The 23,575-nt window shown below is 37.2% G+C and overlaps 3 protein-coding genes across 8 annotated transcripts; 2 read left to right on the forward strand and 1 right to left on the reverse strand.

Annotated features, from left to right (window-relative positions):
- Positions 1 to 10,576: 10,576 nt before the first annotated feature.
- LOC110823277 (RNA polymerase II degradation factor) lies at positions 10,577 to 17,520 on the forward strand. 5 transcript variants are annotated; one of them, XM_088212031.1, is made up of 17 exons: positions 10,577 to 10,737; positions 10,878 to 11,042; positions 11,705 to 11,755; positions 11,825 to 12,061; positions 12,310 to 12,408; positions 12,502 to 12,557; positions 12,854 to 12,965; positions 13,104 to 13,283; positions 13,414 to 13,671; positions 14,647 to 14,859; positions 14,947 to 15,150; positions 15,228 to 15,353; positions 15,475 to 15,762; positions 15,851 to 15,949; positions 16,031 to 16,458; positions 16,546 to 16,578; positions 17,315 to 17,520. In XM_088212031.1, coding segments are annotated over exons 2-17 (2,511 nt in total). In that variant the 5' UTR covers positions 10,577 to 10,737; positions 10,878 to 10,916; the 3' UTR covers positions 17,316 to 17,520. The 5 variants fall into 5 exon arrangements, with proteins under 5 accessions (XP_088068157.1, XP_088068160.1, XP_088068159.1 ...); XM_088212034.1 differs by having other exon boundaries at positions 11,831 to 12,061; XM_088212033.1 differs by having other exon boundaries at positions 10,878 to 11,039.
- A 285-nt stretch (positions 17,521 to 17,805) lies between these two features.
- On the reverse strand, positions 17,806 to 20,951 carry LOC110813940 (uncharacterized). 2 transcript variants are annotated; one of them, XM_022041266.2, is made up of 4 exons: positions 20,534 to 20,951; positions 19,551 to 19,627; positions 18,326 to 18,401; positions 17,806 to 18,251 (listed from the first exon to the last, which is right to left on the reverse strand). In XM_022041266.2, exons 1-4 carry the CDS (start codon positions 20,594 to 20,596, stop codon positions 17,964 to 17,966), a joined length of 504 nt encoding a protein of 167 aa, XP_021896958.1. In that variant the 5' UTR covers positions 20,597 to 20,951; the 3' UTR covers positions 17,806 to 17,963. The 2 variants fall into 2 exon arrangements, with proteins under 2 accessions (XP_021896958.1, XP_021897028.1); XM_022041336.2 differs by having other exon boundaries at positions 17,806 to 18,248; positions 20,534 to 20,816.
- Positions 20,952 to 20,954: 3 nt separating this feature from the next.
- On the forward strand, positions 20,955 to 23,548 carry LOC110813707 (ABC transporter A family protein). Its single transcript, XM_022040988.2, has 2 exons — positions 20,955 to 21,150; positions 23,223 to 23,548. Exons 1-2 carry the CDS (start codon positions 21,028 to 21,030, stop codon positions 23,319 to 23,321), a joined length of 222 nt encoding a protein of 73 aa, XP_021896680.1. The 5' UTR covers positions 20,955 to 21,027; the 3' UTR covers positions 23,322 to 23,548.
- Positions 23,549 to 23,575: the final 27 nt, after the last annotated feature.

Below are 23,575 nucleotides of genomic sequence, written 5' to 3' on the forward strand. Positions count from 1 at the left end.
GTAGGATAGTACATGAAAATAAACGGAAAATCAAGATAATTATAAAGTAACTGGGTTTGACTCCACTAGTAACCTATAATTATTTTTAGGGTTTTTTAATTTTTTATCAAAATACGAAATTATACATTGTTAAACCTCAATTTATAGTAATGGAGAATAGGGTGAGAGATCCTTATCCAGATCAGTGTTTTGAGACATCAAGCTGTCTACTACACCTCCTAATGGATACCGAATATCATGAATTTTTCTGTAAAATCCAATACACTCGTCACATACTTAAAAATATCTTAAAAAATCTAAAATCGGTGTTCAAAACTCATTTTAGTCAATTTTTGGGTTCGAGCATAGCGGTATTATTGTGCTCTGGCGTCGGCTCCGCCGCCCACAGCGGCAGTTCGTCTCGGCCTGACCGGTTTTGATTGTATTTATATAGAAAAAACACGTTAAGGGGCATCAGTTGATCGAGCAATCACAAAAACTGAACCTACCGGTGGGGAAAACCTCCGGGTGCGGCAGCTCCGCCGGTCCTCATTCGCAGTTAAGATTCTTTCTTCGGTTAACCTATACAGAAAAGGACGGTGAACACAATTGAAAAATCACGTGAAACATAAATCTAAAAGGGGCTCATAGAAGGAATTTTGGAGTTTTGGTCGCGGCAGCTCCGCAGGGCTTTGTCCACGATTTTTGTCTTATCTGTCGTCATTCTTTCTCTGATTTGGCCACATAGGTGCTTGGAATCAAATTTCGAGTTGGTAGAGGGAATTTTTATCTTTTTTAGCGGCCGATGGTGGCTCCGGTATGACAATGATCGACTGTTGGCCCCCTTCTCCGGCGTCTGATTCTTCTTTTTCGGCGGGAGCTGGTGCTAGGGTTTGGGTTCCTGTGTGATGCGAAGTATTTATACTTATCTCACGTTAATCTGGACCGTCCATCGCAATCGATCTCGTTTGTCTGATCGCGCCTAAGGAGAAAACGAATATAAACCGTTCATCGCGATTGATCTCGACTCTCCGATCGCACTTAAAGGATAAATGAATCTGGGCTATCCACGCGTGCGTGATCGATCTTGGGCCATCTGATCGCAGGGCTCACGGATCGCCTGCATGGCACTGATGTTAGCGTGCCTTACCACGCGGGGTGCTCTGGTTGGTCGAGATTGCTGACTGGGCGGTCCTACATAACCGAACTTTTCATTTTTGCACATTGACGTTCTGCTTCTAATTTTTCTTTCAAAAATACCCCCAAACTCAAATTTTCACCCTTTTTTTCAAAATTATTTTCAACCTCGTCCTTAATTTATTTTTTAATCAAAATTTAAATTAAATTAAATTAAAATAATTTAATAATAAAAATATCTCGAATCATTTTTTAGATCCGAGTATTACAACTCTCTCCTCGGTTGAACACTTAGGGGGTAATGGGCCCTGAAGCTTGGTTCCAGTTCCCAAGTGGCATCTTCTTGTGTATGGTTTTGCCATTGAACCTTGATGAATAGAACTTCTCAGTTGCAGAATCCTTTACTCGTTTGATCTACAATGTCAACTGGTACCTATTCATAGAATAGATCCCCCTGGAGTAAAAAGGGCTCGTGGGACAGGATGTGTGAGGAGTTTGTATTGTACTTACATAGCAGAGATATGTATAACATATTATGAACCCTGGATAGCTATGGAATAGTGCTAGTCTGTACGCAGTCGTACCAATCTGGTCTAAAATATCAAATGGTCCGATGAACCGAAAATTTAATTTTCTCCTATTGCCAAACCTAATGATCTCTTTGAAATAAGTGACCTTAAGAAATACTCAGTCACATTTCTCAAATTCTAAATTCCTCATCCAGGTGTCTGCATAACTTTTTTGTCTGCTCTGAACTGTCTGGATACTTTTTCTGATTTTAACTATTTTAGTTGTAGTCTCCTTCACAAGATTTGGGTTTAATAATTTTCTATCACCCACCTCTTCCCAACAGATCGATGATCTACATGAGTGGCCATACAATGCCTCCTACAGAGTTATATCGATACTTGCTTGGTAATCGTTATTGTCGGCGAACTCTATCAAAGGTAGGTGATCATCTTAATAGTCTTTGAAGTCTAGAACATAAGCTCGAAGTATATCTTTCAGTGTGCGAATTGTCCTCTCTACAAAATCGTTTTTGCCCAAAATCACCCTTGCCTAGATGATACAAAATATTACAATCATAATCATTGAGGAGCTTTATCTAATGCCTCTAACGCATGTTCAGATTTTTATAAGTGAATATGTGCTTCAAATTCTTATAATTAGTAAAAATCTTAAAAGTTTACCCATACAGGGCATTAGATCTTCGGGGCATAGATAATGGTGGCAAGTTCTAAGTTGTAAATAGGGTAATTTTTCTCATGACTCTTCAACTGTATAAACCCATAGTTTATGACCTTACCATGCTGTACCAGAACATAATCCAACCCAAGGTATGAGGCATCATTGTACACTATATATCCACATGTCCTACTCGATAAGGCCAACACAGGTGCAGTAGTCAACCACTTCTTGAGTTATGTAAAGCTCCTTTTGCAGTCCTTATTTTATTCAAACTTAATGTTCTTCTTGGTGAGCCAGGTCAAAAGAGCAGTTAGGCTGAAAAATCTTTCTACAAACATGCAGTAATAACATATCATTCATAGAAAGTTACGAATCTCCTTGACTTAGGTCAATATCTCCGAACCAAACACTGCCTCAACCTTTTCAGAGTTCACTTATACTTCATCCATTGATATGATGTGTCTTATAAAGGTAGTTTGCTCGAGACAAAACTCACATTTGCTCAATTTTATATACAGTTTCTTCTTATTGAGAACTTATAAAACCTGAGTCAGGTAGTGAACATGTTTCTCTTTGCTATTTGAATAGATCAAGATATTATCGATAAACACAATAACAAAATGATATAGGAATGTTTGAAAACCTTGTTCATTAAGTTCATAAGACTAGTTGGTGCATTGATTAGTCTAAATGGCATGACCAGGAACTCATAATGTCTGTACCTAGTTCTGAAAACTACATTGGGAACGTCCTTTGCCCTGATCTTTACCTGGTGATAACCCAAATGTAAATTTATTTTGGAGAAGACCTAAAATCCCTGTAACTGGTCAAAAAGGTCATCAATTCTGGGGAGGGGGTACTTGTTCTTGATTGTGACCATGTTAAATCCCTTGTAGTCAATACATAATCTTAACGTCACATCCTCTTTCCTTGCAAACATGACTCAAGCACCCCAAATAGACATACTATGTTGGATGAACCCACTATCCTGCAACTAATTGATCTATTTTCTCAGTTCTTCTATCTCAATACGACTCATACGGTAAGGGGCGACTGAGATTTGACTAGGTGCCAGGTTAAAAATCTATAATAAATTCTACTCTTCTATCCACCGATAATCCTGATATTTCATTAGGGGACATGTTCCGGAGAATCTCATACCACAAAAATCTCTCGAATGCAAATTTCTTTCTTACACTTATTTTGTATCACATCTGGGTTGACTTCAGTATCCTGCTGGGTGAGGGTATATATTATGCCTTATAGTGGTGGTCTGGCCTAATTTTTTATTTCACAGACTCTCTCTCGCATAGTGCTGGGCACTTCCGTAGATGCAACAGATGTTGTTGAGGTGATAGTAGGGTCGGTCCCCATAGTCCTTGTCGTGGTGCTTGCAAGTCCTGTTGAAGAGGACCTGGATTATGTTGGGGAGGGATCGAGTGACCCTGTGGTGGCACCTGGTTGTGTGGTGGGGTACCGAATTGCACTGTGGTAGTGCCAGGTGATACAATGGAGGGGGTAGGGTTCCATCGAAATGACACTGAATCCTCTCGTTGTAGGGGTGGCTCATATTGTGGCACTGATGGAGGGTCAGACATCTCCCCCCTCTCTTTCCTAACCTGCTGGACATAGATGAGTCTCTCTAGCATCTCGAAGAGCCATCGAGATCCTCTGGAAATGACCCATCTCAAGCTGCCTTGTTCAGTAGTGTCCCTCCTCTTCTAATGTCATTATACTTATTTTTAACAACAAAGGGTTAAGAGTGATACTTTGTGTTTTAGTGTTTTTAAGTTTTTGTGTAAGGAATGGTTCCAAAAAACGCGACTCTAGTACCAACTGTAAAGGCTCAGAACTTAAATGGAAATAAATTCATAAATTAAATGTGGAAGTGATTAATAGAGTTAAAGTTTACATTCCTTACACAATAATTTTGAATGCCAAATAGGGTTACAGGAATGTATCTTCTAAAAGATAAATGTTAATTAAAGAAATAAAATTAAGAGCGAATAACTAAGCATCTTATGACAACCTTCACTAACACTTGAAAGGAGTCTGAATAGTGAACTAGTCACAACTCTCTTACTGATCGGGATTTGAATCTTGGTTCTCTTGATCTGAAATAATTAATTAAAGGGTGAGCTATACTAGCTCAATAAAAATATCACACTAATCACAAATACAAAAAACTTAAGATTGGTAAAAATCAGAAAAAAAACTAATGGAGCTTTACTTTATTTAAATACATTTAAACTTGAAGACTTTTGTTTAATACTTACCATAATGAGTCTTCCAAATACAACCAATAAAAATTTATATCTATACTACTTTTCACTTTCACGTAAAATAGGACAATAAATAATAGCTTTCTTTTCGTACATGCTTACTGGTACCTCTGTAGGTTCATAGAGATGTCTCCCCTACTCGTGAACCCGATATTTAATTTTTTAATTAACCGACCATCTTCATACCTCGTCCGGTAATGGGTGTTAAATATTTCATCGCCTCGATATACTGTCCGGTATGAAGGTGAACCATATCTCTCAAACATTTCTAACAAGAGACTTCCCAGTTTTGTCCAATTGAGGTAATGTTTATAGTAAGGTTCCTTATGTACCAGACCCGTTTGCCTTTTATCCGGGTACCCAGTAAGTCTTTCACATACAGATTTCCATCAATAAATAACCAACAAACGCATACCAATATTTCATTGTATATTCACAAATCAATCAAACGACATTTAAATAAACAGTATGATTTCATACTTCAACAACTAAGAAACGTAATTAGGACTTTTATTTTAAATTAATGAATTAGATAAAGATCACGAACAGACAATCAATAAATGAAAAAATAATTAAAAGTAATAATTTTAATTATACGGTGGATCAATTAAGCAAGTAGGATAGTACATAAAAATAAACGAGAAATCTAAACAATTGTGAATTAACTAGTTTCGGCTCCACTAGTAACTTGTAATTATTTTTAAGGTTTTTTAATTTTTTATAAAAATACGAAATTATAAATCATTAAGCCTCAATTTATTGTAACGGAGCATAGATTAGATATCATTACCCAAATCGGTATTTTAAGATATCGAACTATCTATTACACCTCTTAATGGGTACCTGGTTTCCTGAATTTTTTTGTTTGAATCCAAAGCACTCGTCACATACCTAAAAATACCAAAAAAAATCTAAAATCGGTGTGCAAAACTCATTACGACCAATTTTGGGATTTCAGCATGGCGGCGCTGCCGTGCTCCAGCGCCAGCTCCGCTGCCCATGGTGGCAGTTTGCCTCGGCCTGACCAGTTTTGGTCGTATCCCTATAGAAAAATACATTAGGGGGCTTCGGTTGGTCAAAAAATTACAAAAATCAAACCGACCGACAAGGGAGAACCTCTGAGTATGGCGACTCCTCTGATCCTCATTTGTAGCTGAGATTTTTTTTGGCTAATCTGCACAGAAAAGGACGATGAACAAAATGATCAAAAAATTATGTGAAACGAGAATCGGGAAGGGGCTCATCAGAGGAATTTTAAGATTTTGATTACGACGGCTTCGCCGGACTTTGCCTACAATTTCTGGCTCACTCGTGACCTTCTTACTCTGATTTGGCCACATAGGTGCTCAAAATCGAATTCTGAGTGAGTAGGGAGAATTTTTATCTTTTTTGGTGCCCGCCGGTGGCTCCGGTGCAAAAACAGTTGGCGGTGGCTCTGGTGTGGCAGTTGACCTCCTTATTCGGCGTCTAGTTCTTCTTCTTCGGTAGGGGCTTGCTGCTGGGGTTTGGGTTCTCGTGTGATGTAAAATATTTATACCCATCATGCATTATTTTGAGCCGTCCATCACGATCGATCTCGTCTGTTCGATTGTGCTTAAATGAATTTGGACCGTTCATCACGATTGATCTCAACCGTCCGATCGCGCCTAAAGAGAAAGCGAATATGGGCCATCCACGCATGCGGGATCGATCCTGGACCATCTGATCATGGGGCACGCGGATCGCCCTCGTGGCTTCCCTCATGGCTCCGATGTCAGCGTGCCTTACCACGTGGTGTGCTCCGGTTCGTCGAGACTGTTAACTGACCGGTCTTACGTGACTAAACTTTTTTTTTTGCACTCTGACCCATTATTTTCAATTTTTCTTTTAAAAATACCCATTGAAACCCAAAATTTCACATTTTTTTCTAAAATTATTTTCAATATCGTCTCCAATTTATTTTTTACTTAAATTTTTAATCAAATAAAAATAAACTAAATTAAATAATTTTTTAATAAAATAATTTAATAATAAAAATATCTCGGACAATTTTTTGGGCCCGAATATTACAAATTAAGAAAGACATTGCCATCCCGGTGGCATGCCCTAGATGCGGACAAGAGAAGACCATTAGACATTTCTTCCTCGAGTGTGTGAAAGCTCAAGACTGCTAGCAAGCCCTTGGTATCCAGGTGCAGGGGGTTAGGGGTGTTAATATGACCAACTAGTTACAAGAAATGATCACACAATTTTCAAAAGCTAAGGTTGAGGAGGTTGTATATTGTGTATGGAGGCTGTGGGTGGAGCATAATGAGTTAATTTAGGAAAAGTGAGCATCTGCAGTTGCAATGACAGTTCTTCTGGCTAAAAAGTTCTTAAATGATTGGCGACAAGCTCAGGAGATTAAAGAGAGTGTGTGGGTCAATACAATCTCCTATACAAACATAAAGAAATGGGCAGCGCCATCCTTGGGTGTTTAGAAGTGTAATGTTGATGGTACCGTATTCACTTCGGAGGGGTCAAGGGATTCGGCATAGTTATACAAGATTGTTTTGGCAAGGTAATCATAATATTTTTTAGGATCCTAGCTATGTATAACTCATTTTATCTCCCGGAGCTTTTGATTTGCAGAGAAACCTTAAACTACTTGGCAACACTCCTTGACTCAAGTGTCGTTGAGGTAGATGCATTACAGGTTTAAAGAGCTCTTGTAGCGAAAGAAGTAGACCGTTTGAAATTTGGGATGATTGTGGAGGACTACAAAACCATCCTCGCTCTACGTACTAATATTTATGTGAGTTGGGTAAAAAAAAAAGTAATGTTGTAGCCCATAGTATGACGAGAGCCTTGTGGGAATGTAACGACCTCATAAATTCTAAAGGAAATAAATTATAAATTAAGTGAGGAAGCGAAATAAATAGTTAGAGTTTACATTCCTTACAGAATGACTTAAAGTACAAAGTAAGACTATGAGAATGACCATTTTGAGAGAAATACGAAAATTAAAGAATAACCAGAAAATAAATAAAATTGGCGTCCTACTTGCAACCTTCTTGTGGATCGGGCTCTGGATTCTGATTCTTTTGATATGAAATGATTAATAAAAGAATAAATTATACTAGCTCAGTAAGAATATCACGCTACTCACTAACATAGAAATGAAGGTTGGTAGAAATAATAAAAACAACTATGGAGCTCTTAATTTAGCAAAATCGTTTATCATATATGAAATCATTTACCGTCTACTTATCGTAATGAGATTTACAAAATAACTTATAGAGATAATAACATAACATATCTAATGATTTCATATGCAATTGGTTGTAACAATAATTTTCTTTTCTATCAGTTTACTGATATCCATTGGGGTTTATAAGGATATCCCCACAATGTATGAACCATTTCTTTTAACATTCCAATTAACGGGCCGTTCCCATATCCTGTCTGGTATGAGTGCCAAATTACTAAACCTCAATATCTCGTCCAATATGAGTGTAAAACGGACTGTCCCCATACCTTGTTCGGTATGAGTGCTAAATTACCAAGCCTTGATACCCCGTCCAGTATGAGGCAACGTTCACAATAGGGTCCCCTATGTACCCAGTCCGCCCACCATCTCTCAGGATATTCAGTAAGACTGCCGTTTCATCCACTCACTTATTCATACAATTTTCTGCTTACCTTTACTCTCAAGTTTTCCATTTCAACCGTAATCACATAAAACAAACAAATATGCATAAGAGAATATAATCACATCCTTGTTTTTCAATTCAACTATAGTAACATAAGACAGTAATACATACATTCAAAACTATAAAATCGATCAACATATATTATCATGCATTCAAACTGTAAAATAATTCAACAGAAATCAATACTGAATAATTTTCGTTATGGCTTCATTAGTAACCCGTAATTAATTATATATATTTTTAAAATTGCACAAACATCGTATTTTGTTAATTTGACTTCAATTCTATAATATAGAATAAGGTGATGGATTCTTACTCAAATTGATGCCCAAAATGCCAAACTTGTTGGCTGCACATATTAGCGGTCTCTGAATTCCTTGAATTTTTCTTCGAAGATTAAAACACGCTATAAGTACTTACAAATATCCCAAAAAATTCAAAATCAGTATTAGAACCCCTTTTTGGCCAATTTCAAAATTCCGGCATGGCGGCTCTGTCGTGCTCCGGCGACGGCACCACCACCCGCAACAGCAGTTTGCCTCGGGTTGGCTGTTTTCGGCTGATTTTGCATCAATCCATGCAAGAAAATACGTTAAGGAGCCTCAGTTAGCCAAAAAAAATAAAAAATTGAAACTCACCGGCGATAGGGTTCTCCGGTACGGTGGCTCCGCCAGCTCACCTTTGTGATTGGATATTTTGTTTCGGTCAACCTATAGAGAAGAAAATGGTGATTACAATGGTAAAAGAATTACACATAACGGGAATCGAGAAGGGCCTCATCGGAAACAGTTTTTGTAATTTTCTGCGGCGGCGCTGCCAGGCTTTGGCTGCGATTTTCAGCAAATCCGTCAATCTTTTTACTTCAATTTGGCCATTGGGGTGTTTAAAATTAAATTCCAAGCAAATATAATTTTTTTACATTTTTTGACGGTCAAAAGTGGTTTCGGCGTGGCGGCGGGTGGCGACGGCTTCCCTTCCCGGTTGTTGGGTCTTCTTCTCCGGCGAGGGTGTCAGGTGGCTAGGGTTAGGGTTAGGGTTTGGTGTGAAGATGGTTATTTATATCCGTCCCTTTTTAATCTGAGCCATCCATCGCGTTTGATCTGAATTTTCTGATCGCAATTAAATAGGAACTAGATCTAAACCGTTGATTGAGTTTAAATCTGACCGTCCGATCGTGTCTGGGGAGGGGACGCATCTAGCCCGTCCATGCGCGCGAGAGTGGATCTGGGCCATCCGATCGCGGGTACGCGGATTACCCACGTGGCTTCCTGCATTGCATCGCGTCAACATTCCTTGCCACGTGGCACGTTCTGGATCGTTGAGGCTGCTGACTGGGCATTCTATATGCTATAACTTTTTTAAATTACGTTTTGACTCTAATTTCTGATTTTTCTTTCAAAAATACCTTAAAAACTCAAATTTTTTCCCATTTTTTTCAAAATTATTTTCAATTTCATCATTCATCAAATTTTTTTTTTATGTTTACATTAAATTAAAATTAAAAATTAAAAAATTATATTTATAAATTAATTTTAAATTACATAAAAATTAATTTGGGTATTACAGGGAATTTCAGGCTTTTCACGTATGAGAAGACTTTCTCCCCTGTTGCTATATTGCTTGCTTAATCGTGATTGAATTATGCCACTTCCATTTTAAAAAATAAATTATTTAGTGGGAATTTGAATATTACAAAAATGTATTTTAGCACAAACAACATAATTTTCCCACTAATAATTTTTTTTCAAATTTCGAAACATTTTCTTAATATATAAATTATTTGGTAAAAATTAGATATGAAAAATGTATTTGAGCCCAAATTCAATTACAAGTTTTAAAATAATTTTTTTTTAAAACATACGAAAATCATTTTAAATCAAAATCATACCATTTAAGTAATAATCATATTGATTATTTTTAATTAATTAGAATAATTTAAGTAAAAACTTTTAAAACATAGTATGTGCATATTATAAGATACATATATAATTTAATCTTATATTAAAAGATAAAAATGATCATTTAATTAATAAAAAATCAGACTAATCGTCATGAAAAATATCTCAAAAATATATATTAACCGATTTATGCTTAAATATTAACAAGGGCGATTTTTTTTTTTTTTTGTTTCTTTAATTTGTTTTTTTTGTTCAAATATTACGTGCGTAGTATAACGCATTCCTTTTCGAGTCCAGCAAAAAAGCTGACTCAGATTGGAACGGTGGAGCTGAATCACGGAACCGGAATTCGTATGATACACGCGCCAGGAGAGAGCGTGGGCGTTTTATCTATTTAATACCAGGTTGCCCTATAAATGGCGGGAGCCTCCCGTCTGTCGAAATTTCCCGCACCCAATCATCTATCTCAGTCTCTCCTCCTTCTCCCTTTCGCGTCCAGCTTTTCCACTATTCACTCCACCTTCCAAAACCCCCCATTTATCCCCAAAACCCTCAATCAGCGTAACGGAAAGTTCACCTGAGGTATCCATTGCTCATCAACACTAACTGTCCGTTATCATTCGAGTCCATTAACCCATAAATTTTGCAATTCTAGGGTTTCCTTTGTGTTCCTTAAAAAACCCTAGTTTTTGTTTTCTTTTTATTTTTTTCCTTTGGTATAGGGAGGAGTTGGTGAAGCAGCGTTGAAGTATTTGATCTGAATGGAGGCTGCGGCCGGTGTCGCCGCCACACGCGGCGGTTCTCTGCCGATGCCTTCGTCCTCATCGCGGAAGGAGTGGCGCGCCGTTTCAGAGCACCATACGGGTCGAAACACTGGGGACGAGGTGGTAATTTACTGCACATGCGTTTGCATTTGGTTTTTGTTTGGTTGAGAAGAGAATGTAGTCTAATGGTTGAAATTGATGCATCAAATCTGGGTTTTCTTTTAACGATTGAGGACCGGGGGAAAAGAAAAAAAGATTATGGCGTTAGTTTGGTGACAATCGGTTCACGCTTTTAGGTCTCTTTTCTTTTCTTTTTTTTTCGGCGGCTCTATTTATTGTGAACAATTGGAATCTCGCGCCCCATAAAGTTACACAAATTGTCTATTGTTGTTATTGTATCCTTTGGGGTATTTCCTCATTTTTCTCAGTAAGCCGAAGTAGGCACAGTTTGTTAGCTGACAGAGATTGACGGGACTTCACCCTGGTGATTGGAACTTGCCTATTCATTGGTTGCTTTGAAGTTAGGATCATAGAGAATAAGAAGCGAATAACTTTATCTTCTAAATTGTTACTGTTTTATTTATTTGTCAAAGTTAACTAATCAAACACATTTCTTAGGCTCAGTGGAGCTTTATTTTTTATGGGTTTCGATTGATCCACAACCAAACTGTACATTGATATCTTTAATTGGGTTTCAGCTATTAATATATCAATATGCCATGCTTTTCACTAGCACTTCAGGCGATTCCCTTTTTAATTGTTAGTTGGGAACTTATGATATGCAGGAGTTTGAAAGATCCAAGTTGAGCCAATCGGATGAAAGAACAATATACGAGGTAAGGATTTTTGATATTAAAGATAATTGATCATTGACACAAAGTGAACATGGTTTGATGTTTGTCAAGGTGCAGCATGGAAGGGAGCCAGTTGATGTTGACTTTTGTTCAGTCACGGTGGACGGAAGTTCTGATAATGATATATTACAGCAGCGACTTTGCAGCGTTGGTAAACAGAGGGAGGAACTACAGCAAATGGAAATTGAGCTTCGAGCCCAGATCATAGCGAGATCTGAGATCATGGAAATGCAGAACAGCTTTGATGCTCGAATCAAGGATCATGCTAATGCTGCTACCAAGCTTCAGGTATAAATAGGTTTCAAACATTATACTATGTTCCTTGGTTGCATGTTTTGGAGAAAGTTTCTCTTCTTTTTGAGCTACTGATTTCCAGTATCTCAGATGATATCAATTTCTAAAACTTGTGTGATCTGATGATATCATTTCTTTCTCTTTACCTGTTGTGAAGGACAGCACAAAGTAACCCTTCAAGATTTTCTGATTCTAGTTTAGCTCATATTTGACTTCAATATGATTTGTGCTTTATTGACCAGGAGCAACTTCATCAAAGCGAGCATACCATACGTGAGTTGGAGAGGAAGATGGAAGAAAAAGACAGAGAGCTACATGCAATTAAATTAGATAATGAAGCGGTTTGTTTCTTCTATATTTGAACATGCAGATACTTTCTGCTTTATATCAGTGGATCTCTTGGACTATTTGTTAGCCTTGTATTATTCTGACAGGCCTGGGCCAAAGAGGACCTACTCAGAGAACAGAACAAGGAGCTGGCAACTTTTAGGTACTTTCTTTTTTTATGGAGTAGACTTGTATGTAATGCTTTGTATTGCCTTTTTGTTGTTGTTGTTGTTGTTTCTACTATTATTATTTCAGGCGTCTTCTTTCTATTAATAACTTTATGTTTTGCAGCAATTGATATTAATTTGTAAAGAATTATTTCATTATTTGTGTTATGTTCTAATTGCTTTTTGTTAGCGCGTTGCTGTCTCTTTCTATTTTTCATAGGTTCTATTGGGATATAAAGGTTTGGATTTTGGACATAGTAAACATATTTTGATATGTTGCTTTTGTTTGCAGAAGGGAGCGTGACCACTCTGAAGCTGAGAGAGCTCAACATATAAAGCAGATACATGATTTCCAAGAACATATCCAAGAGAAGGAAAGGCAGCTTATGGAGTTGCAGGAACAGGTATTCACATTTTTGTATAATATTCTTGGTAGTTCAGAACGATTGTGCTTAAAATTATTAATAAAGTTATTAGTGGGTTAATGTTTAACGCATGAGTTTTTAAGTGTACTGTATGATAAGCAGTATTGGAATTTTCAGCATAGGGTCGCTCAAGAAACAATACTTTATAAGGATGAACAACTAAGGGAGGCACAGGCCTGGATTACCCGTGTTCAGGAGGTGGATGCTTTGCAATCAAATACAAATCACTCATTGCAGGCTGAATTACGGGAACGTACAGACCAATACAATCAACTTTGGATGGGCTGTCAAAGACAGGTTGATTACCTTGGGATATTTTCCTTTTTCTTTTTAAATCTTCTTTTAGTATTATCTCTCTTTATTTTTTTAATGGTGGATGATCTATTAATTCAATATGCATCTTTACTTTCCTGGTTATTGTTGCTAGTTTGCGGAGATGGAGAGGCTTCATTTGCATACAGTACAGCAGCTTCAACTTGAGCTGGCTGAAGCAAGGGAGCGGAGCAGTTCTTATGCTGATGAATCACACCGAACAAACTCTAAGGACATCTCTCAGTTTGGTCAGAATAATGGAAATCATATTGATGTGAATGGAAGCAGTACTACAAGCGGTAATATGAGTGTCCTGAATGGAAATGCAGACAATGTCCAATCTTTTGCTTCATCTGGCAATACATCAACTCAGGTGAGAAGTGCACTTTGCTTCTTTCCTTGATTGCCACGGGAACCTGCAGTGTATCAACATTATTTTACTGAAAGATGCAGTAATTACATTCTCTGATGTGTTTTTTCTTCTTGACATACTGACGATCTGGATACCCCCTTCTCTTTTCTACAGTCCTTTTGCTGAGCACTTATGTTGGTTTTACTGAAAGATTCTAACTTCCTGCATTTGATTCCTTATAGTGTTTTTCTTGGGGAACTACAATGTTTTTGTTGTCTTATAATGTTACATAATTTCTTTTTTTTTTTATCAGGAATAAGTAATGAGTTTTTTTGTTGTACTAGAATAATAGCATGGTTTAAACTGTCACAGCGCTCTTAAGTTCATTGCTGGCGCTCTATATAGCCCATTTCTACTACGGGAATTTGATAAAATTTTATCAAATTGGATATAGTTAATTGTCTAAAAAATTTGTGACAACCAGAAAGCTAAAACTGTATTGTTATCTTATCTCAACTTGTGATTCTTTTGTTGGATAATTTTGTGTGGTCTTATCTAATCGAGTCTACATTTATCAGGAATAAGGACTACATAGGTTGGGACTAGTTTTGCTAAAACATTCCTGGATAGAATTAGATTACTGGAAGTTATGTTTTATCCCCCCAAAGAACTTAAGTAGGCTGCTTTCTTCATTGTGTCAATGTAATCAAGCCCCAGATAACATAATGTGGATGCTTGTAACATAATTTTGAAGCAAGATAAATCTGATTGTAGTTGACGTGTACTGATTCATGATATGGTTATAGGGCAGTTGGTAGGTGGATTGTTTTGTTTTTTTGCCGACATCATAGTTTTGATTTAGGGGATTGAGGTTGTGTGTGTTTTATCATTGCAACAAGCCAAATAAACCTGCTTGCTTAGTCATGTTCATTTTCTTGAACTAGCTCTAAGGGTAGAGTAACAATGTAATGCTTCTAATTATAACTACTCCTTTAGGCTGAGCATGTTCCTGGAGTGCCAATGGCTCCATCTTCTCTACTGGGGATGCCGACCTACCTGCCACCTGGACAGGTGACCGCTCTGCACTCTTTTCTCATGCATCAACAAGGGGTTCCCCAGTCTGTGCCTTCGCATGTCCCTCAATCTCATGTTGGGCATTTTCACTCAATGCCAGCAGTGTCATCTATGCAACAGTGGCAGAACCAACAGGTCTTATAAGATGATATCATTTGTTATCCTTGCTTGTTTCACTTGCTTTGGCATTACATTATATGACATTTCTTGTTTCTTCTTCAGGCTATACCTGAGAATTCACAGATACCTTCCTCAAATCAAATTCCACCATCACAAGCTGATCAAGGCATTGGAAGATCAGATGCAAAGTATGAATATGAAGTGCCTGCCAATGGACAATCTCTTCGACCTGACTATCTAGATGTTCATATCAGCCAAGCTGCAGAGACTGATTCAATGATGTCATCATCCACTGGAAAAGCACAGGTTGTTCTCTGAAGATACTTCCCCTCAATGTTAACGTTATTTGATGTAATTAACTAGACCCATTAAATTTACTTCAGGTTCTTGAACCTATTGATGGAAATTACCTTGTCGGATCCAAATCTGAGCAGAACTTGCAACAAATTTCTTCACAGTTTCGTGATGCCTTAAGATTGGACTCTCTTGAAAAGAAAAGTGAATCCAAGGTTTGCCAATGTCTTTGCTCTTTAATTGTCTGGTCTCTTCGTATCAGTTTATTTGGTTTTGGATGTGTGCTGGAGAGTAGAGTAGCTATTTGAAGTTTTCATAAATTTGAACTGGCACCAGGATCAGAATATTAGAAGTTTGAATAATCATGGACCAGATAGCCAGCTTTTAACAGCTGATCAGAAAGGTTCTGCTGCTGGTGTATCTTCATCTGATACTTCAAGGCACTCAATTAATGCCAGTGAGGCCAGTGTCAACAATGGGACTGGTAAAGTTTTGCCTGAAGGCCTGATGTCAACTGGGACAGTAGGGAGGAGTTCAGGAACTGCTTTACTTGATGAAAGGTCGCTGTTGGCATGCATAGTCCGCACAATTCCAGCTGGTGGAAAAATTCGGATCAGTTCAACGGTGCGCCAGAAAATCTTAGCACATTTCAATTTGATGCATTTCAACATTTTGTCGGGCTCATGAAATTTTTTATCTGTTTCAATCCCAGCTTCCGAACAGACTTGGGAAAATGCTTGCGCCTTTGCATTGGCATGATTACAAGAAAAAGTATGGAAAGCTTGATGACTTTGTTGCTAGTCACCCAGAGGTAAATTTGCTTGGAAGTTCAGTAACTTAAATTTTATGTATAAATATGTGCAGTATATTATGTCTTATTTTGTCATTTCAGTTATTTGTAATTGAGGGTGACTATATTGAACTTCGAGAGGGAGCACAAAAGATGGTAGCTGCTACAGCAGCCGTGGCCAAAGTTGCTGCTGCAGCTGTGGCACCATCTCCATACTCCTCCTTTTTGGCTGTTACTCCCATGGCACAGTCTCATCGATTGAAGAAGGTTCCTTCAGCGGATGCCAACCATGTGAAGCCTGAGAAGACTGTCTTTAAAGAGTATGCTGGTGATGATTCTTCACAGTTCTCAGCTGTGCAGAATCAGCATCAAAATGGTGTTTGTTTCGGAATGGGTGAAAGCCTCTCTAATATTAAGATTTTGAGCAAAGCTAAAGATCATAATGAACTCAATGGAACAAGTTTTGATCGAAGCAAGGGTTCAACTCAGGGAAGGTCTAACTCAAATTTTGTTGGGAAACAACAGAGCAGGTAATATAGCTTGAAGTTTTTAAAAGGCTGCATTCTATTGGCGTGCATTTCTATCAAGCTGAAAGTTTGTTATTTTTCACTTGGCAGGAACACTGGGGCTTCATTGACCTCCAGAAGATAGTAAGTGTGTGCTCTACATATAAAAAATGTTGTTTTTACAACACAAATTTTAATTCTGTTTGCAGCATTCTTTTTATCTTCTCTTTCATTTTCTACTGTTGGGTCAAATAAATTCAGTTCGCTGCTAGCTTGGAGTAAACTGGCTGATTCGTGATTAATATAATAAGAAAAAGGGCAGTGAATTTTATGAAAAATTCTTTTAGACTCTTATGATTAGGGGATATCACATTGTGCTGTATGAAATATGAAGTAAGCAGTCATGACAAGTCAATAAGAGAACTGATCATATTCGGGATATCATAGTCAGGCCACGTTTGGCAGGGTAAGGTAGTGATTTAATTTATGTTTGGGGTACTTGGATAAGAAGATGGATGGGTTAGTATAACAAACGTGACCTTAGGGGAGAAAACGCCATGCTTTTGCATTGAAGCACATAGTTTTCAACAGTTAGTGGTATTTTTTTCCTTTTGAATGACTGCAAGGCATGTTTGATCATTGACTTCCCAGTATCCAATTTGAGGCCCTCTTAATTATCTATTTATATATTCTGGTTTCTGCTCAACTTACATTGTACTTGTAAGGTAAGTGAGTTGAGATGGAGCCAGAGTGTTTAATTCTGAGATCCGTAATGTCGTTTATTCACAATCATATGCTATCCTTCTGTTTTGCACTGTATGGTATCCTTCTGTTTTGCACTTGCTCTGGAAATAATTTTACAAAATATGTTATTTGGCAGGATGGGTTTATCCAATTCATCAAGGAGTCGAAGAGTTGGTCGGAAATCCAATTTGCAATGTGAGGAAATTCATCCAGAATGGAATTATCAACAAATCTTATTTAAGTTTCTGATTGGAATTGTGAACTGACATTTAAAGGAAAAGATTTACTTGCGTATGTGCATGCTGCAGTCTCCCTGCTCAATTGAAAAACTTGTTTATGTTAGCCATGTTTTTGTGGTATTCAAGATTGCATTCAACTGCATGAACTGATATTTCATGCACATACAATCGAATCGGGAATGTTTGCTTTGAATCGATGGATCTTAAAATTAGAGAGTTTTGAGTGTTTGCAAAAATGCACAAAAGAGGAAGATGAGTGACGCAAAAGGTGACTTCTTAGATTGTTTTTGCTATATACTAGTATAGTACCACATTTATTACTAAATTTTGAATTAACTAAAAATTTATATGGTGACAAAATTAATTTATTCTACAGCCAAAATAAATATAAAAAACCTTATAAACCGTGCAATTTATAAATTCTCATTATCTTCTGTTACCAAAACAATTCAACAGCTTGTTTCTAAAAGAAATTTGAAACATTGCTAACTCTGTTCCATTAGCTTCATCGGTTAACCCCTCACATCATTATCATAGCTGTTGTCCTCAAGATGGCTTCCCATAGCTGTCCAAAGAGGCAGCCTGAATCCTGTCTTGTTTACTCCCTCGAAGATTACCAAAATCATTTCTATATCCAGACTGCATGCTCTGATAAATGCCGCTGGGTGCTATAGGTCTCCCGGCTGTTCCAGTCTGACCTTGAACCTGTTGCTGTCTTTGAAGAAAGTACGGCTGATTTTGCTGCTGCTGACCATTAGACCCATGTTGTTGAGATATTGGAACCGAACTAGGCTGCAGATACTGTGCTTGCTCGGTTGACTGAGGTTGCTCCTGCTATATGTTTATATAGTTAGGTAGAAATATAAAGGACCAAAAAATCTAAAGACGGCCTTTATAGGGTGATCCACCTGTGTTTTTTCTTGTGGTTGGGCATCTGCAATACTTGCAAGGTACATTAAGTTCTGCTGTAGCTGTGCTTGATACCTAAATCATTTGAAATTGTCATGCATACTGATTATGTTCATATTTATGGATAAGAATTTCACCCATAATGAGCTAGCTATATATGCAAATGTCAGCAAGAAAATCATGTAAGCTCTATGTTGCCAAGGTGATTGGCTAAAGTGCCAGAAATTTCATACACTATCCCAAACTGTAAAAATGATTCCTATCCACCACAAAATTGTCCTATAATGGTGTCCTCTCTAGTTTGAGGTCATATTATTTCTTATTCATGTGAAATGTTCTATTTCAGTTCCAGCAATGATGCACCATTGAAGGAAAGTTACTCCTGTTCTCCTAAAGATGGCCGATTGCTCCTATTAAATTCATACTATGATAGTCCTTTATAAACTTATTGAATTGGCAAACTCGACCATAATAGGTATCTGGGCTTTAAGCTCCCGATGCAAAATTATAACATGTAATCATGACAAATAAATCCTTAATGCAGCATCCCTTAATGTTAGAACAGAGATAATAATCTTATCGTTTGTGGCAAGAAACGAGTGAACAATTCAAATCCCCCAAGTAATACATTCATCATATGATCTTTTTCTTTTCTAAGTCTAACCACTAACTCTACAGCTGTGAACTTAAACTATGCTACTTAAGCATGTTCGTTTCTCTTACCTAAGACTCTTGGCCGCGCCCTTGTTTCTACTCATTTTCATCCAAAATCAAATATTTCTTTGACATGATCAGGCCTAAACTTTTTACAAGCATTCAGGTTGCAACTAGTGTAGAAACCATCCCTGTAAGCTGCCAAAATAACAAGCCCGTGGACAGAACTACATATTGAGAATACAGAATCAGGACGTGGACATAAGTCTTGCTGTTCCATCTATATTAGAATTATAAATACTCTCTCTTATCAAGCCACCTAATTCGCCAGAATTCAACGTAGATTCAACACATAATTACGGAGGTAAATATTGCAAACTTTTCCAAGAGTTGCAAAAGTTAGAACTGGGGGGGAATTTCTATTCGAATATCAGGACAAAATAATATACTTGAGAGGATATGATATGATCTGACTAATTTAGGACAAAAAGAAAAAGAGAAGTTGCAGGAAGTTAGAAAATGGCATGACTTGTTTCCACTGAAAAGCATAATGGGCAAGAAGTCACTCACGAAGTGCACTCAGAAAATTTGCCGAGTCTTTGATTTTCCAGTATCACCATAATCAACTGTGTATTCTCGTCCAGGTACTGTATCAATCAAGTAAACCATAAATTTCATTTTAGAGAGTTCATATGATGGTATCTTCTTTATCTCACCTTCCTAGTTCTTCTTAGGATAAGAATATTAATTGAATTAAAAGTGTGAACAGGTTAGACTTGTAGTACAATCATATATTTCAATATGCGTACCTGTATAAACTTTATACAGTTCAAAACCAATTTTGTTATCTACATGAATGCATGAATATTAGAACTCAGTCTTTTAGAGGAAGAACCTCAGAAACTTGGCCATATTCAATAAATATATTTTCTACTTTTCATTCTTGATATTGATAAAATTTCTTTCTTAATATCCGTATATATATAGTACTTAACTGTGAACAAAGTAATTTTCTTGAAAACACTGACAGAAAACTTTTTGTTGTTTGAGACTTATATAACTTTTGCTTTATTTTCTAAACACTCGTTCATTTTCAAGAATCACATGTTTTTATATATAAACAAATACGAGTGAAGAAATGAAAGCTAGAAATCTTTTTCTTTATGCTCCGAATCCAGATTTACATTTCTGGATAAATGTTTTTGGTCTCCAGTTTATAGCAGAGGCAAACAACTGTTTATATAGACAAGGATCCTTATGGTTTTCAATACGGAAATAATTTCATAGATTTCAAGTCAAACTGGATTTAAAGTAAATTCTACGTTTCTGAATAATTGGGGAAAAAATAGCAGAGAACCAAGCAAGAACAAAAAACAAAACAGATAAAGCTGAAACTGTTATCTGAAATGAACATAAACAAGTGCTCCCAACACAATGCATGCATAACCAATCTAACATCAGAAGAATCATAGTACATATCAGAATCGCATGTCGTATATATATATGAACTCATGCATGTTATACAGTTAATGTGCATGTTAACCGAACCATACCCTTTGAATCTGCTCAGTGGTTACGTTTATAGGAGGGCTCAGAATCTGTGATCGCTGCTGCATTTTCTACTATCAGTTCCGGAACCCTAACCCTAGTTACCGTTAAGATGGAAAGAAGAAGAAAGAAAAAACGTCAATGAACTCCTTCGCTAAACTCCAGTTTGCGCTCTCTCGAAATGTGGGAGGAGAAAAAGGAAAAGGTTTTGCAGCAGGTCACAAACCTCAAAAAGAAGAGAGATAGAGAGAGAGAGTGATGAGAGAACCGACGCCGTTTTATGTCAATTGTCTTTTTTCCATTTAAAAAAAAGAAAAAGCAAGGAAGCGATGTCGTTTAATTGGTGGGTGTTTCCATACGACGTCGTTTAATCGGTGGGTGTTTCCATACGACGTCGTTTTAACGAAGGTATATTTGGAGGGAGAGAGTATCAGAATTAAGAAGAGTGAAAAGAGAGAGAATCAGGAGAAGGAAGAAGAAGAAGAAGGAAGAAACGAAAATGGGATACGTGTTGAGGGTAAGGTTGGCGTCTTTCTTCACCGGAGCAGCAACTGCGTCGTTATTGGGTCTGTACGTCCTGTACAGGGATTACAAAATTGCCCACCAAGCCATCTCTCATAAGGTATCCAGTCAAATATCATTTTTTTTATAATACAGTTCTGTTCATTGGAGTTCCAACCACCTGTGCTTTATTTTTAGCGAATGGGAACACTTGGGTTCTCGTTTTAATAGATTTTACGAAATTCCATGGTTGTTCGATTGATCCCAAATGGGAGATATGAAGGACTCCTGGTCTTTTTTTTTTTTTTTTTTTATATAAAAAGCTCCCAATTAATTTTAGCTCTTCAATTGTTGATTTCACAAATGGGCACCTTGGTTTCTAGATGGAGGTTTTGAGAAATCAGCAACATTTATCATTGAGATTAGGAAATCAATTGCCAGATTGTCATTGACGGGTACTAGGGTTCTTGACCAGCTAGGCTCTGCACGTTCCATGGTAGCAATTGATTCGTCTGATTTATAGATGAAAATGCAACGGTATACTTAAGTGTGCATCCCTTGCTATATTACTGGCAGAAGAATAGAAAGTTTGCTGATGGTAAATACTTTAGTCAGTATGTGTTTTATGAATTTTTAGCCTTTGCTATTTTAATTGCCTTCAACGACAACTAAATCAGTTTTGGGTCATTTCTTAAAAGAAAAAAACGTTGTTTATGTTCACTATTCTTATAAAGATTTGTTCCTTCTCTTGTTCTTTTTGAGTGATAAACTCAAAGATTTATCTTTTATTATAGGACTGTTGTTTTGTTATTCCGGAGTATACATGCCAATTTTTGGGTTAAATGAATGAATTTCTCCATAATTCTTGAACTATGATAATCTATCTATGTTAACACAAAGTTAGCTACATGCAAGGTTTGGTGTTTGGATGGAAACAGAGGCTGTGGCTGATTTGATCTTTTGCTGGTTTCCAACTTATAAAGCTGTAGGCTTCTGTATGTGGCTGATTAGGAAAGTATCTTGTAATACTGGTATTTCAGATGAATGGACACTTGTTTGAGTCATTTATCTTGGTTGTGGATTTGTTGCAGCCTCGTGGCTTTTGCATTCAGATTTGCTTTAGAATTCCGATTTGCAAATGAAGTTTAATATTGAGCTACAAGTTTTGCTATAGGAATAGTATATGACTAACAATCAAATGTGCCTGCCGAGATCTGTACTTTTTTTGAGAAGAAAAAAGAAATATTATAAACAGAGGCACCAAAGGGTGCTCCCATGTAGAGAAAAAGCAAAGTACAAGATAGAGTCAGTGAAAACATCAGTGTGGTTCCATAAATCTTCTTTTAGGAGCTGATGAACTTTAAACAAAAAATACAAGGCCCGGAACTATAGGTCTCTAAGAGTAGAAAAGTCAGCAGCAGAACAGAACCATCAAATACTCAAGTAGTTCTTTCTTTCTAAATTGTCCGAGAAATGGAGTGGGGAATGAGGCTGATGATAATCTTCTTACACCCACCAGCCGAATGCTCTCCTAGGCTTTCAACTGAGCGGAGATTGATCTACTAACCACTCATTGGATACCCAATAAGCATATCTTTGAATACTAAAGGTTTCTTCCCTTACACCTTAAAAGAAGAAAGCATGGGTTTCCATTATCCCCAGGAAAATAAGAAAGAAGTCAGTAGCGATGTAACCACCTTTCTCATATTATCCATGGTAGGAATATTGCCCCGGGCAGCTTCCCAAACAAAAAAAGCCACATGGAGGGAGGACCTGCTTTTCCAAATAGGCTTCCAAACTGAGGAGTTGTTTTTATTACCTTAAGGATGAATAGTTGCAAGGTTGAAGCCGTTAGGAGGAAAGAATAAGAACTAAGCGAAAATATTTTGCTTGATTTAGATTCAGATGAATAAAGATTGGTATTGATGCCAATGTTTAGCCCTAGCCCTTGCTTTGTCTACATATACATCGAGACACTCTTCTTGTTTCTTGTGGTATTCATTAAGCATGATTTTCTGAGGATCTAATTGGTTATTTTTCATCTGGAAAGGAGAAAACCATAATAGATTGAGAAGAATTCAATTATGCTTTTCCATGACCTATTATATATTTGCTTGACATGTGTGCCTGTGTATTTATGGGAGGAAAACATGGACGGTGACTTAGTTTTGTTTCTTCTGACGTGTTCTCCAGGTAGAAAATGTTTACGAGTCCCTAGATAGACGAATCTCCACTCTGGAAAGTTTGAAAGAACCTGAAGTTCCTCAACAGGTGGAAGCAACAGAGCAGTAACTTGAAAGCATGTGATTTTCAGTTAACTTTATGGGTTCAAGAATGTTTTTCCTCTTGAAATCCAAATGCTCTCTCAGTAGCTTTTGGGTTTCTCTCTCTTCTTGCAACAATAATTACAATTTCACTCAGCTGTATCACTATATGATATACGCAATTGGCTGACTCTGTTTACCCGAAGGACTTGTGTTTTCTCTTTAGTTATCTGTGGAAATTCCCATTTCATTTGAGATTTTAGAATTGAAGTTCAAATCATG

The sequence above is a fragment of the Carica papaya genome, chromosome 9 (genome assembly GCF_054855325.1).
Source record: "Carica papaya isolate Zhongbai chromosome 9, ASM5485532v1, whole genome shotgun sequence".
Classification (NCBI taxonomy): Eukaryota; Viridiplantae; Streptophyta; class Magnoliopsida; order Brassicales; family Caricaceae; genus Carica; species Carica papaya.

Excerpts from the sequence above, each read along its gene's own strand:
- LOC110823277 (XM_088212031.1), top strand. The coding sequence starts at position 10,917 with ATGGAGGCTGCGGCCGGTGTCGCCGCCACACGCGGCGGTTCTCTGCCG. Across the intron at positions 13,284-13,413 it reads GGATGGGCTGTCAAAGACAG|TTTGCGGAGATGGAGAGGCT; the intron begins GTTGATTACCTT and ends TATTGTTGCTAG. Across the intron at positions 15,151-15,227 it reads CATCCACTGGAAAAGCACAG|GTTCTTGAACCTATTGATGG; the intron begins GTTGTTCTCTGA and ends AATTTACTTCAG.
- LOC110813940 (XM_022041266.2), bottom strand. The coding sequence starts at position 20,596 with ATGCAGCAGCGATCACAGATTCTGAGCCCTCCTATAAACGTAACCACT. Across the intron at positions 19,628-20,533 it reads CCACTGAGCAGATTCAAAGG|TACCTGGACGAGAATACACA; the intron begins GTATGGTTCGGT and ends TGATTGATACAG. Across the intron at positions 18,252-18,325 it reads AACCACAAGAAAAAACACAG|CAGGAGCAACCTCAGTCAAC; the intron begins GTGGATCACCCT and ends ATAAACATATAG.
- LOC110813707 (XM_022040988.2), top strand. The coding sequence starts at position 21,028 with ATGGGATACGTGTTGAGGGTAAGGTTGGCGTCTTTCTTCACCGGAGCA. Across the intron at positions 21,151-23,222 it reads ACCAAGCCATCTCTCATAAG|GTAGAAAATGTTTACGAGTC; the intron begins GTATCCAGTCAA and ends CGTGTTCTCCAG.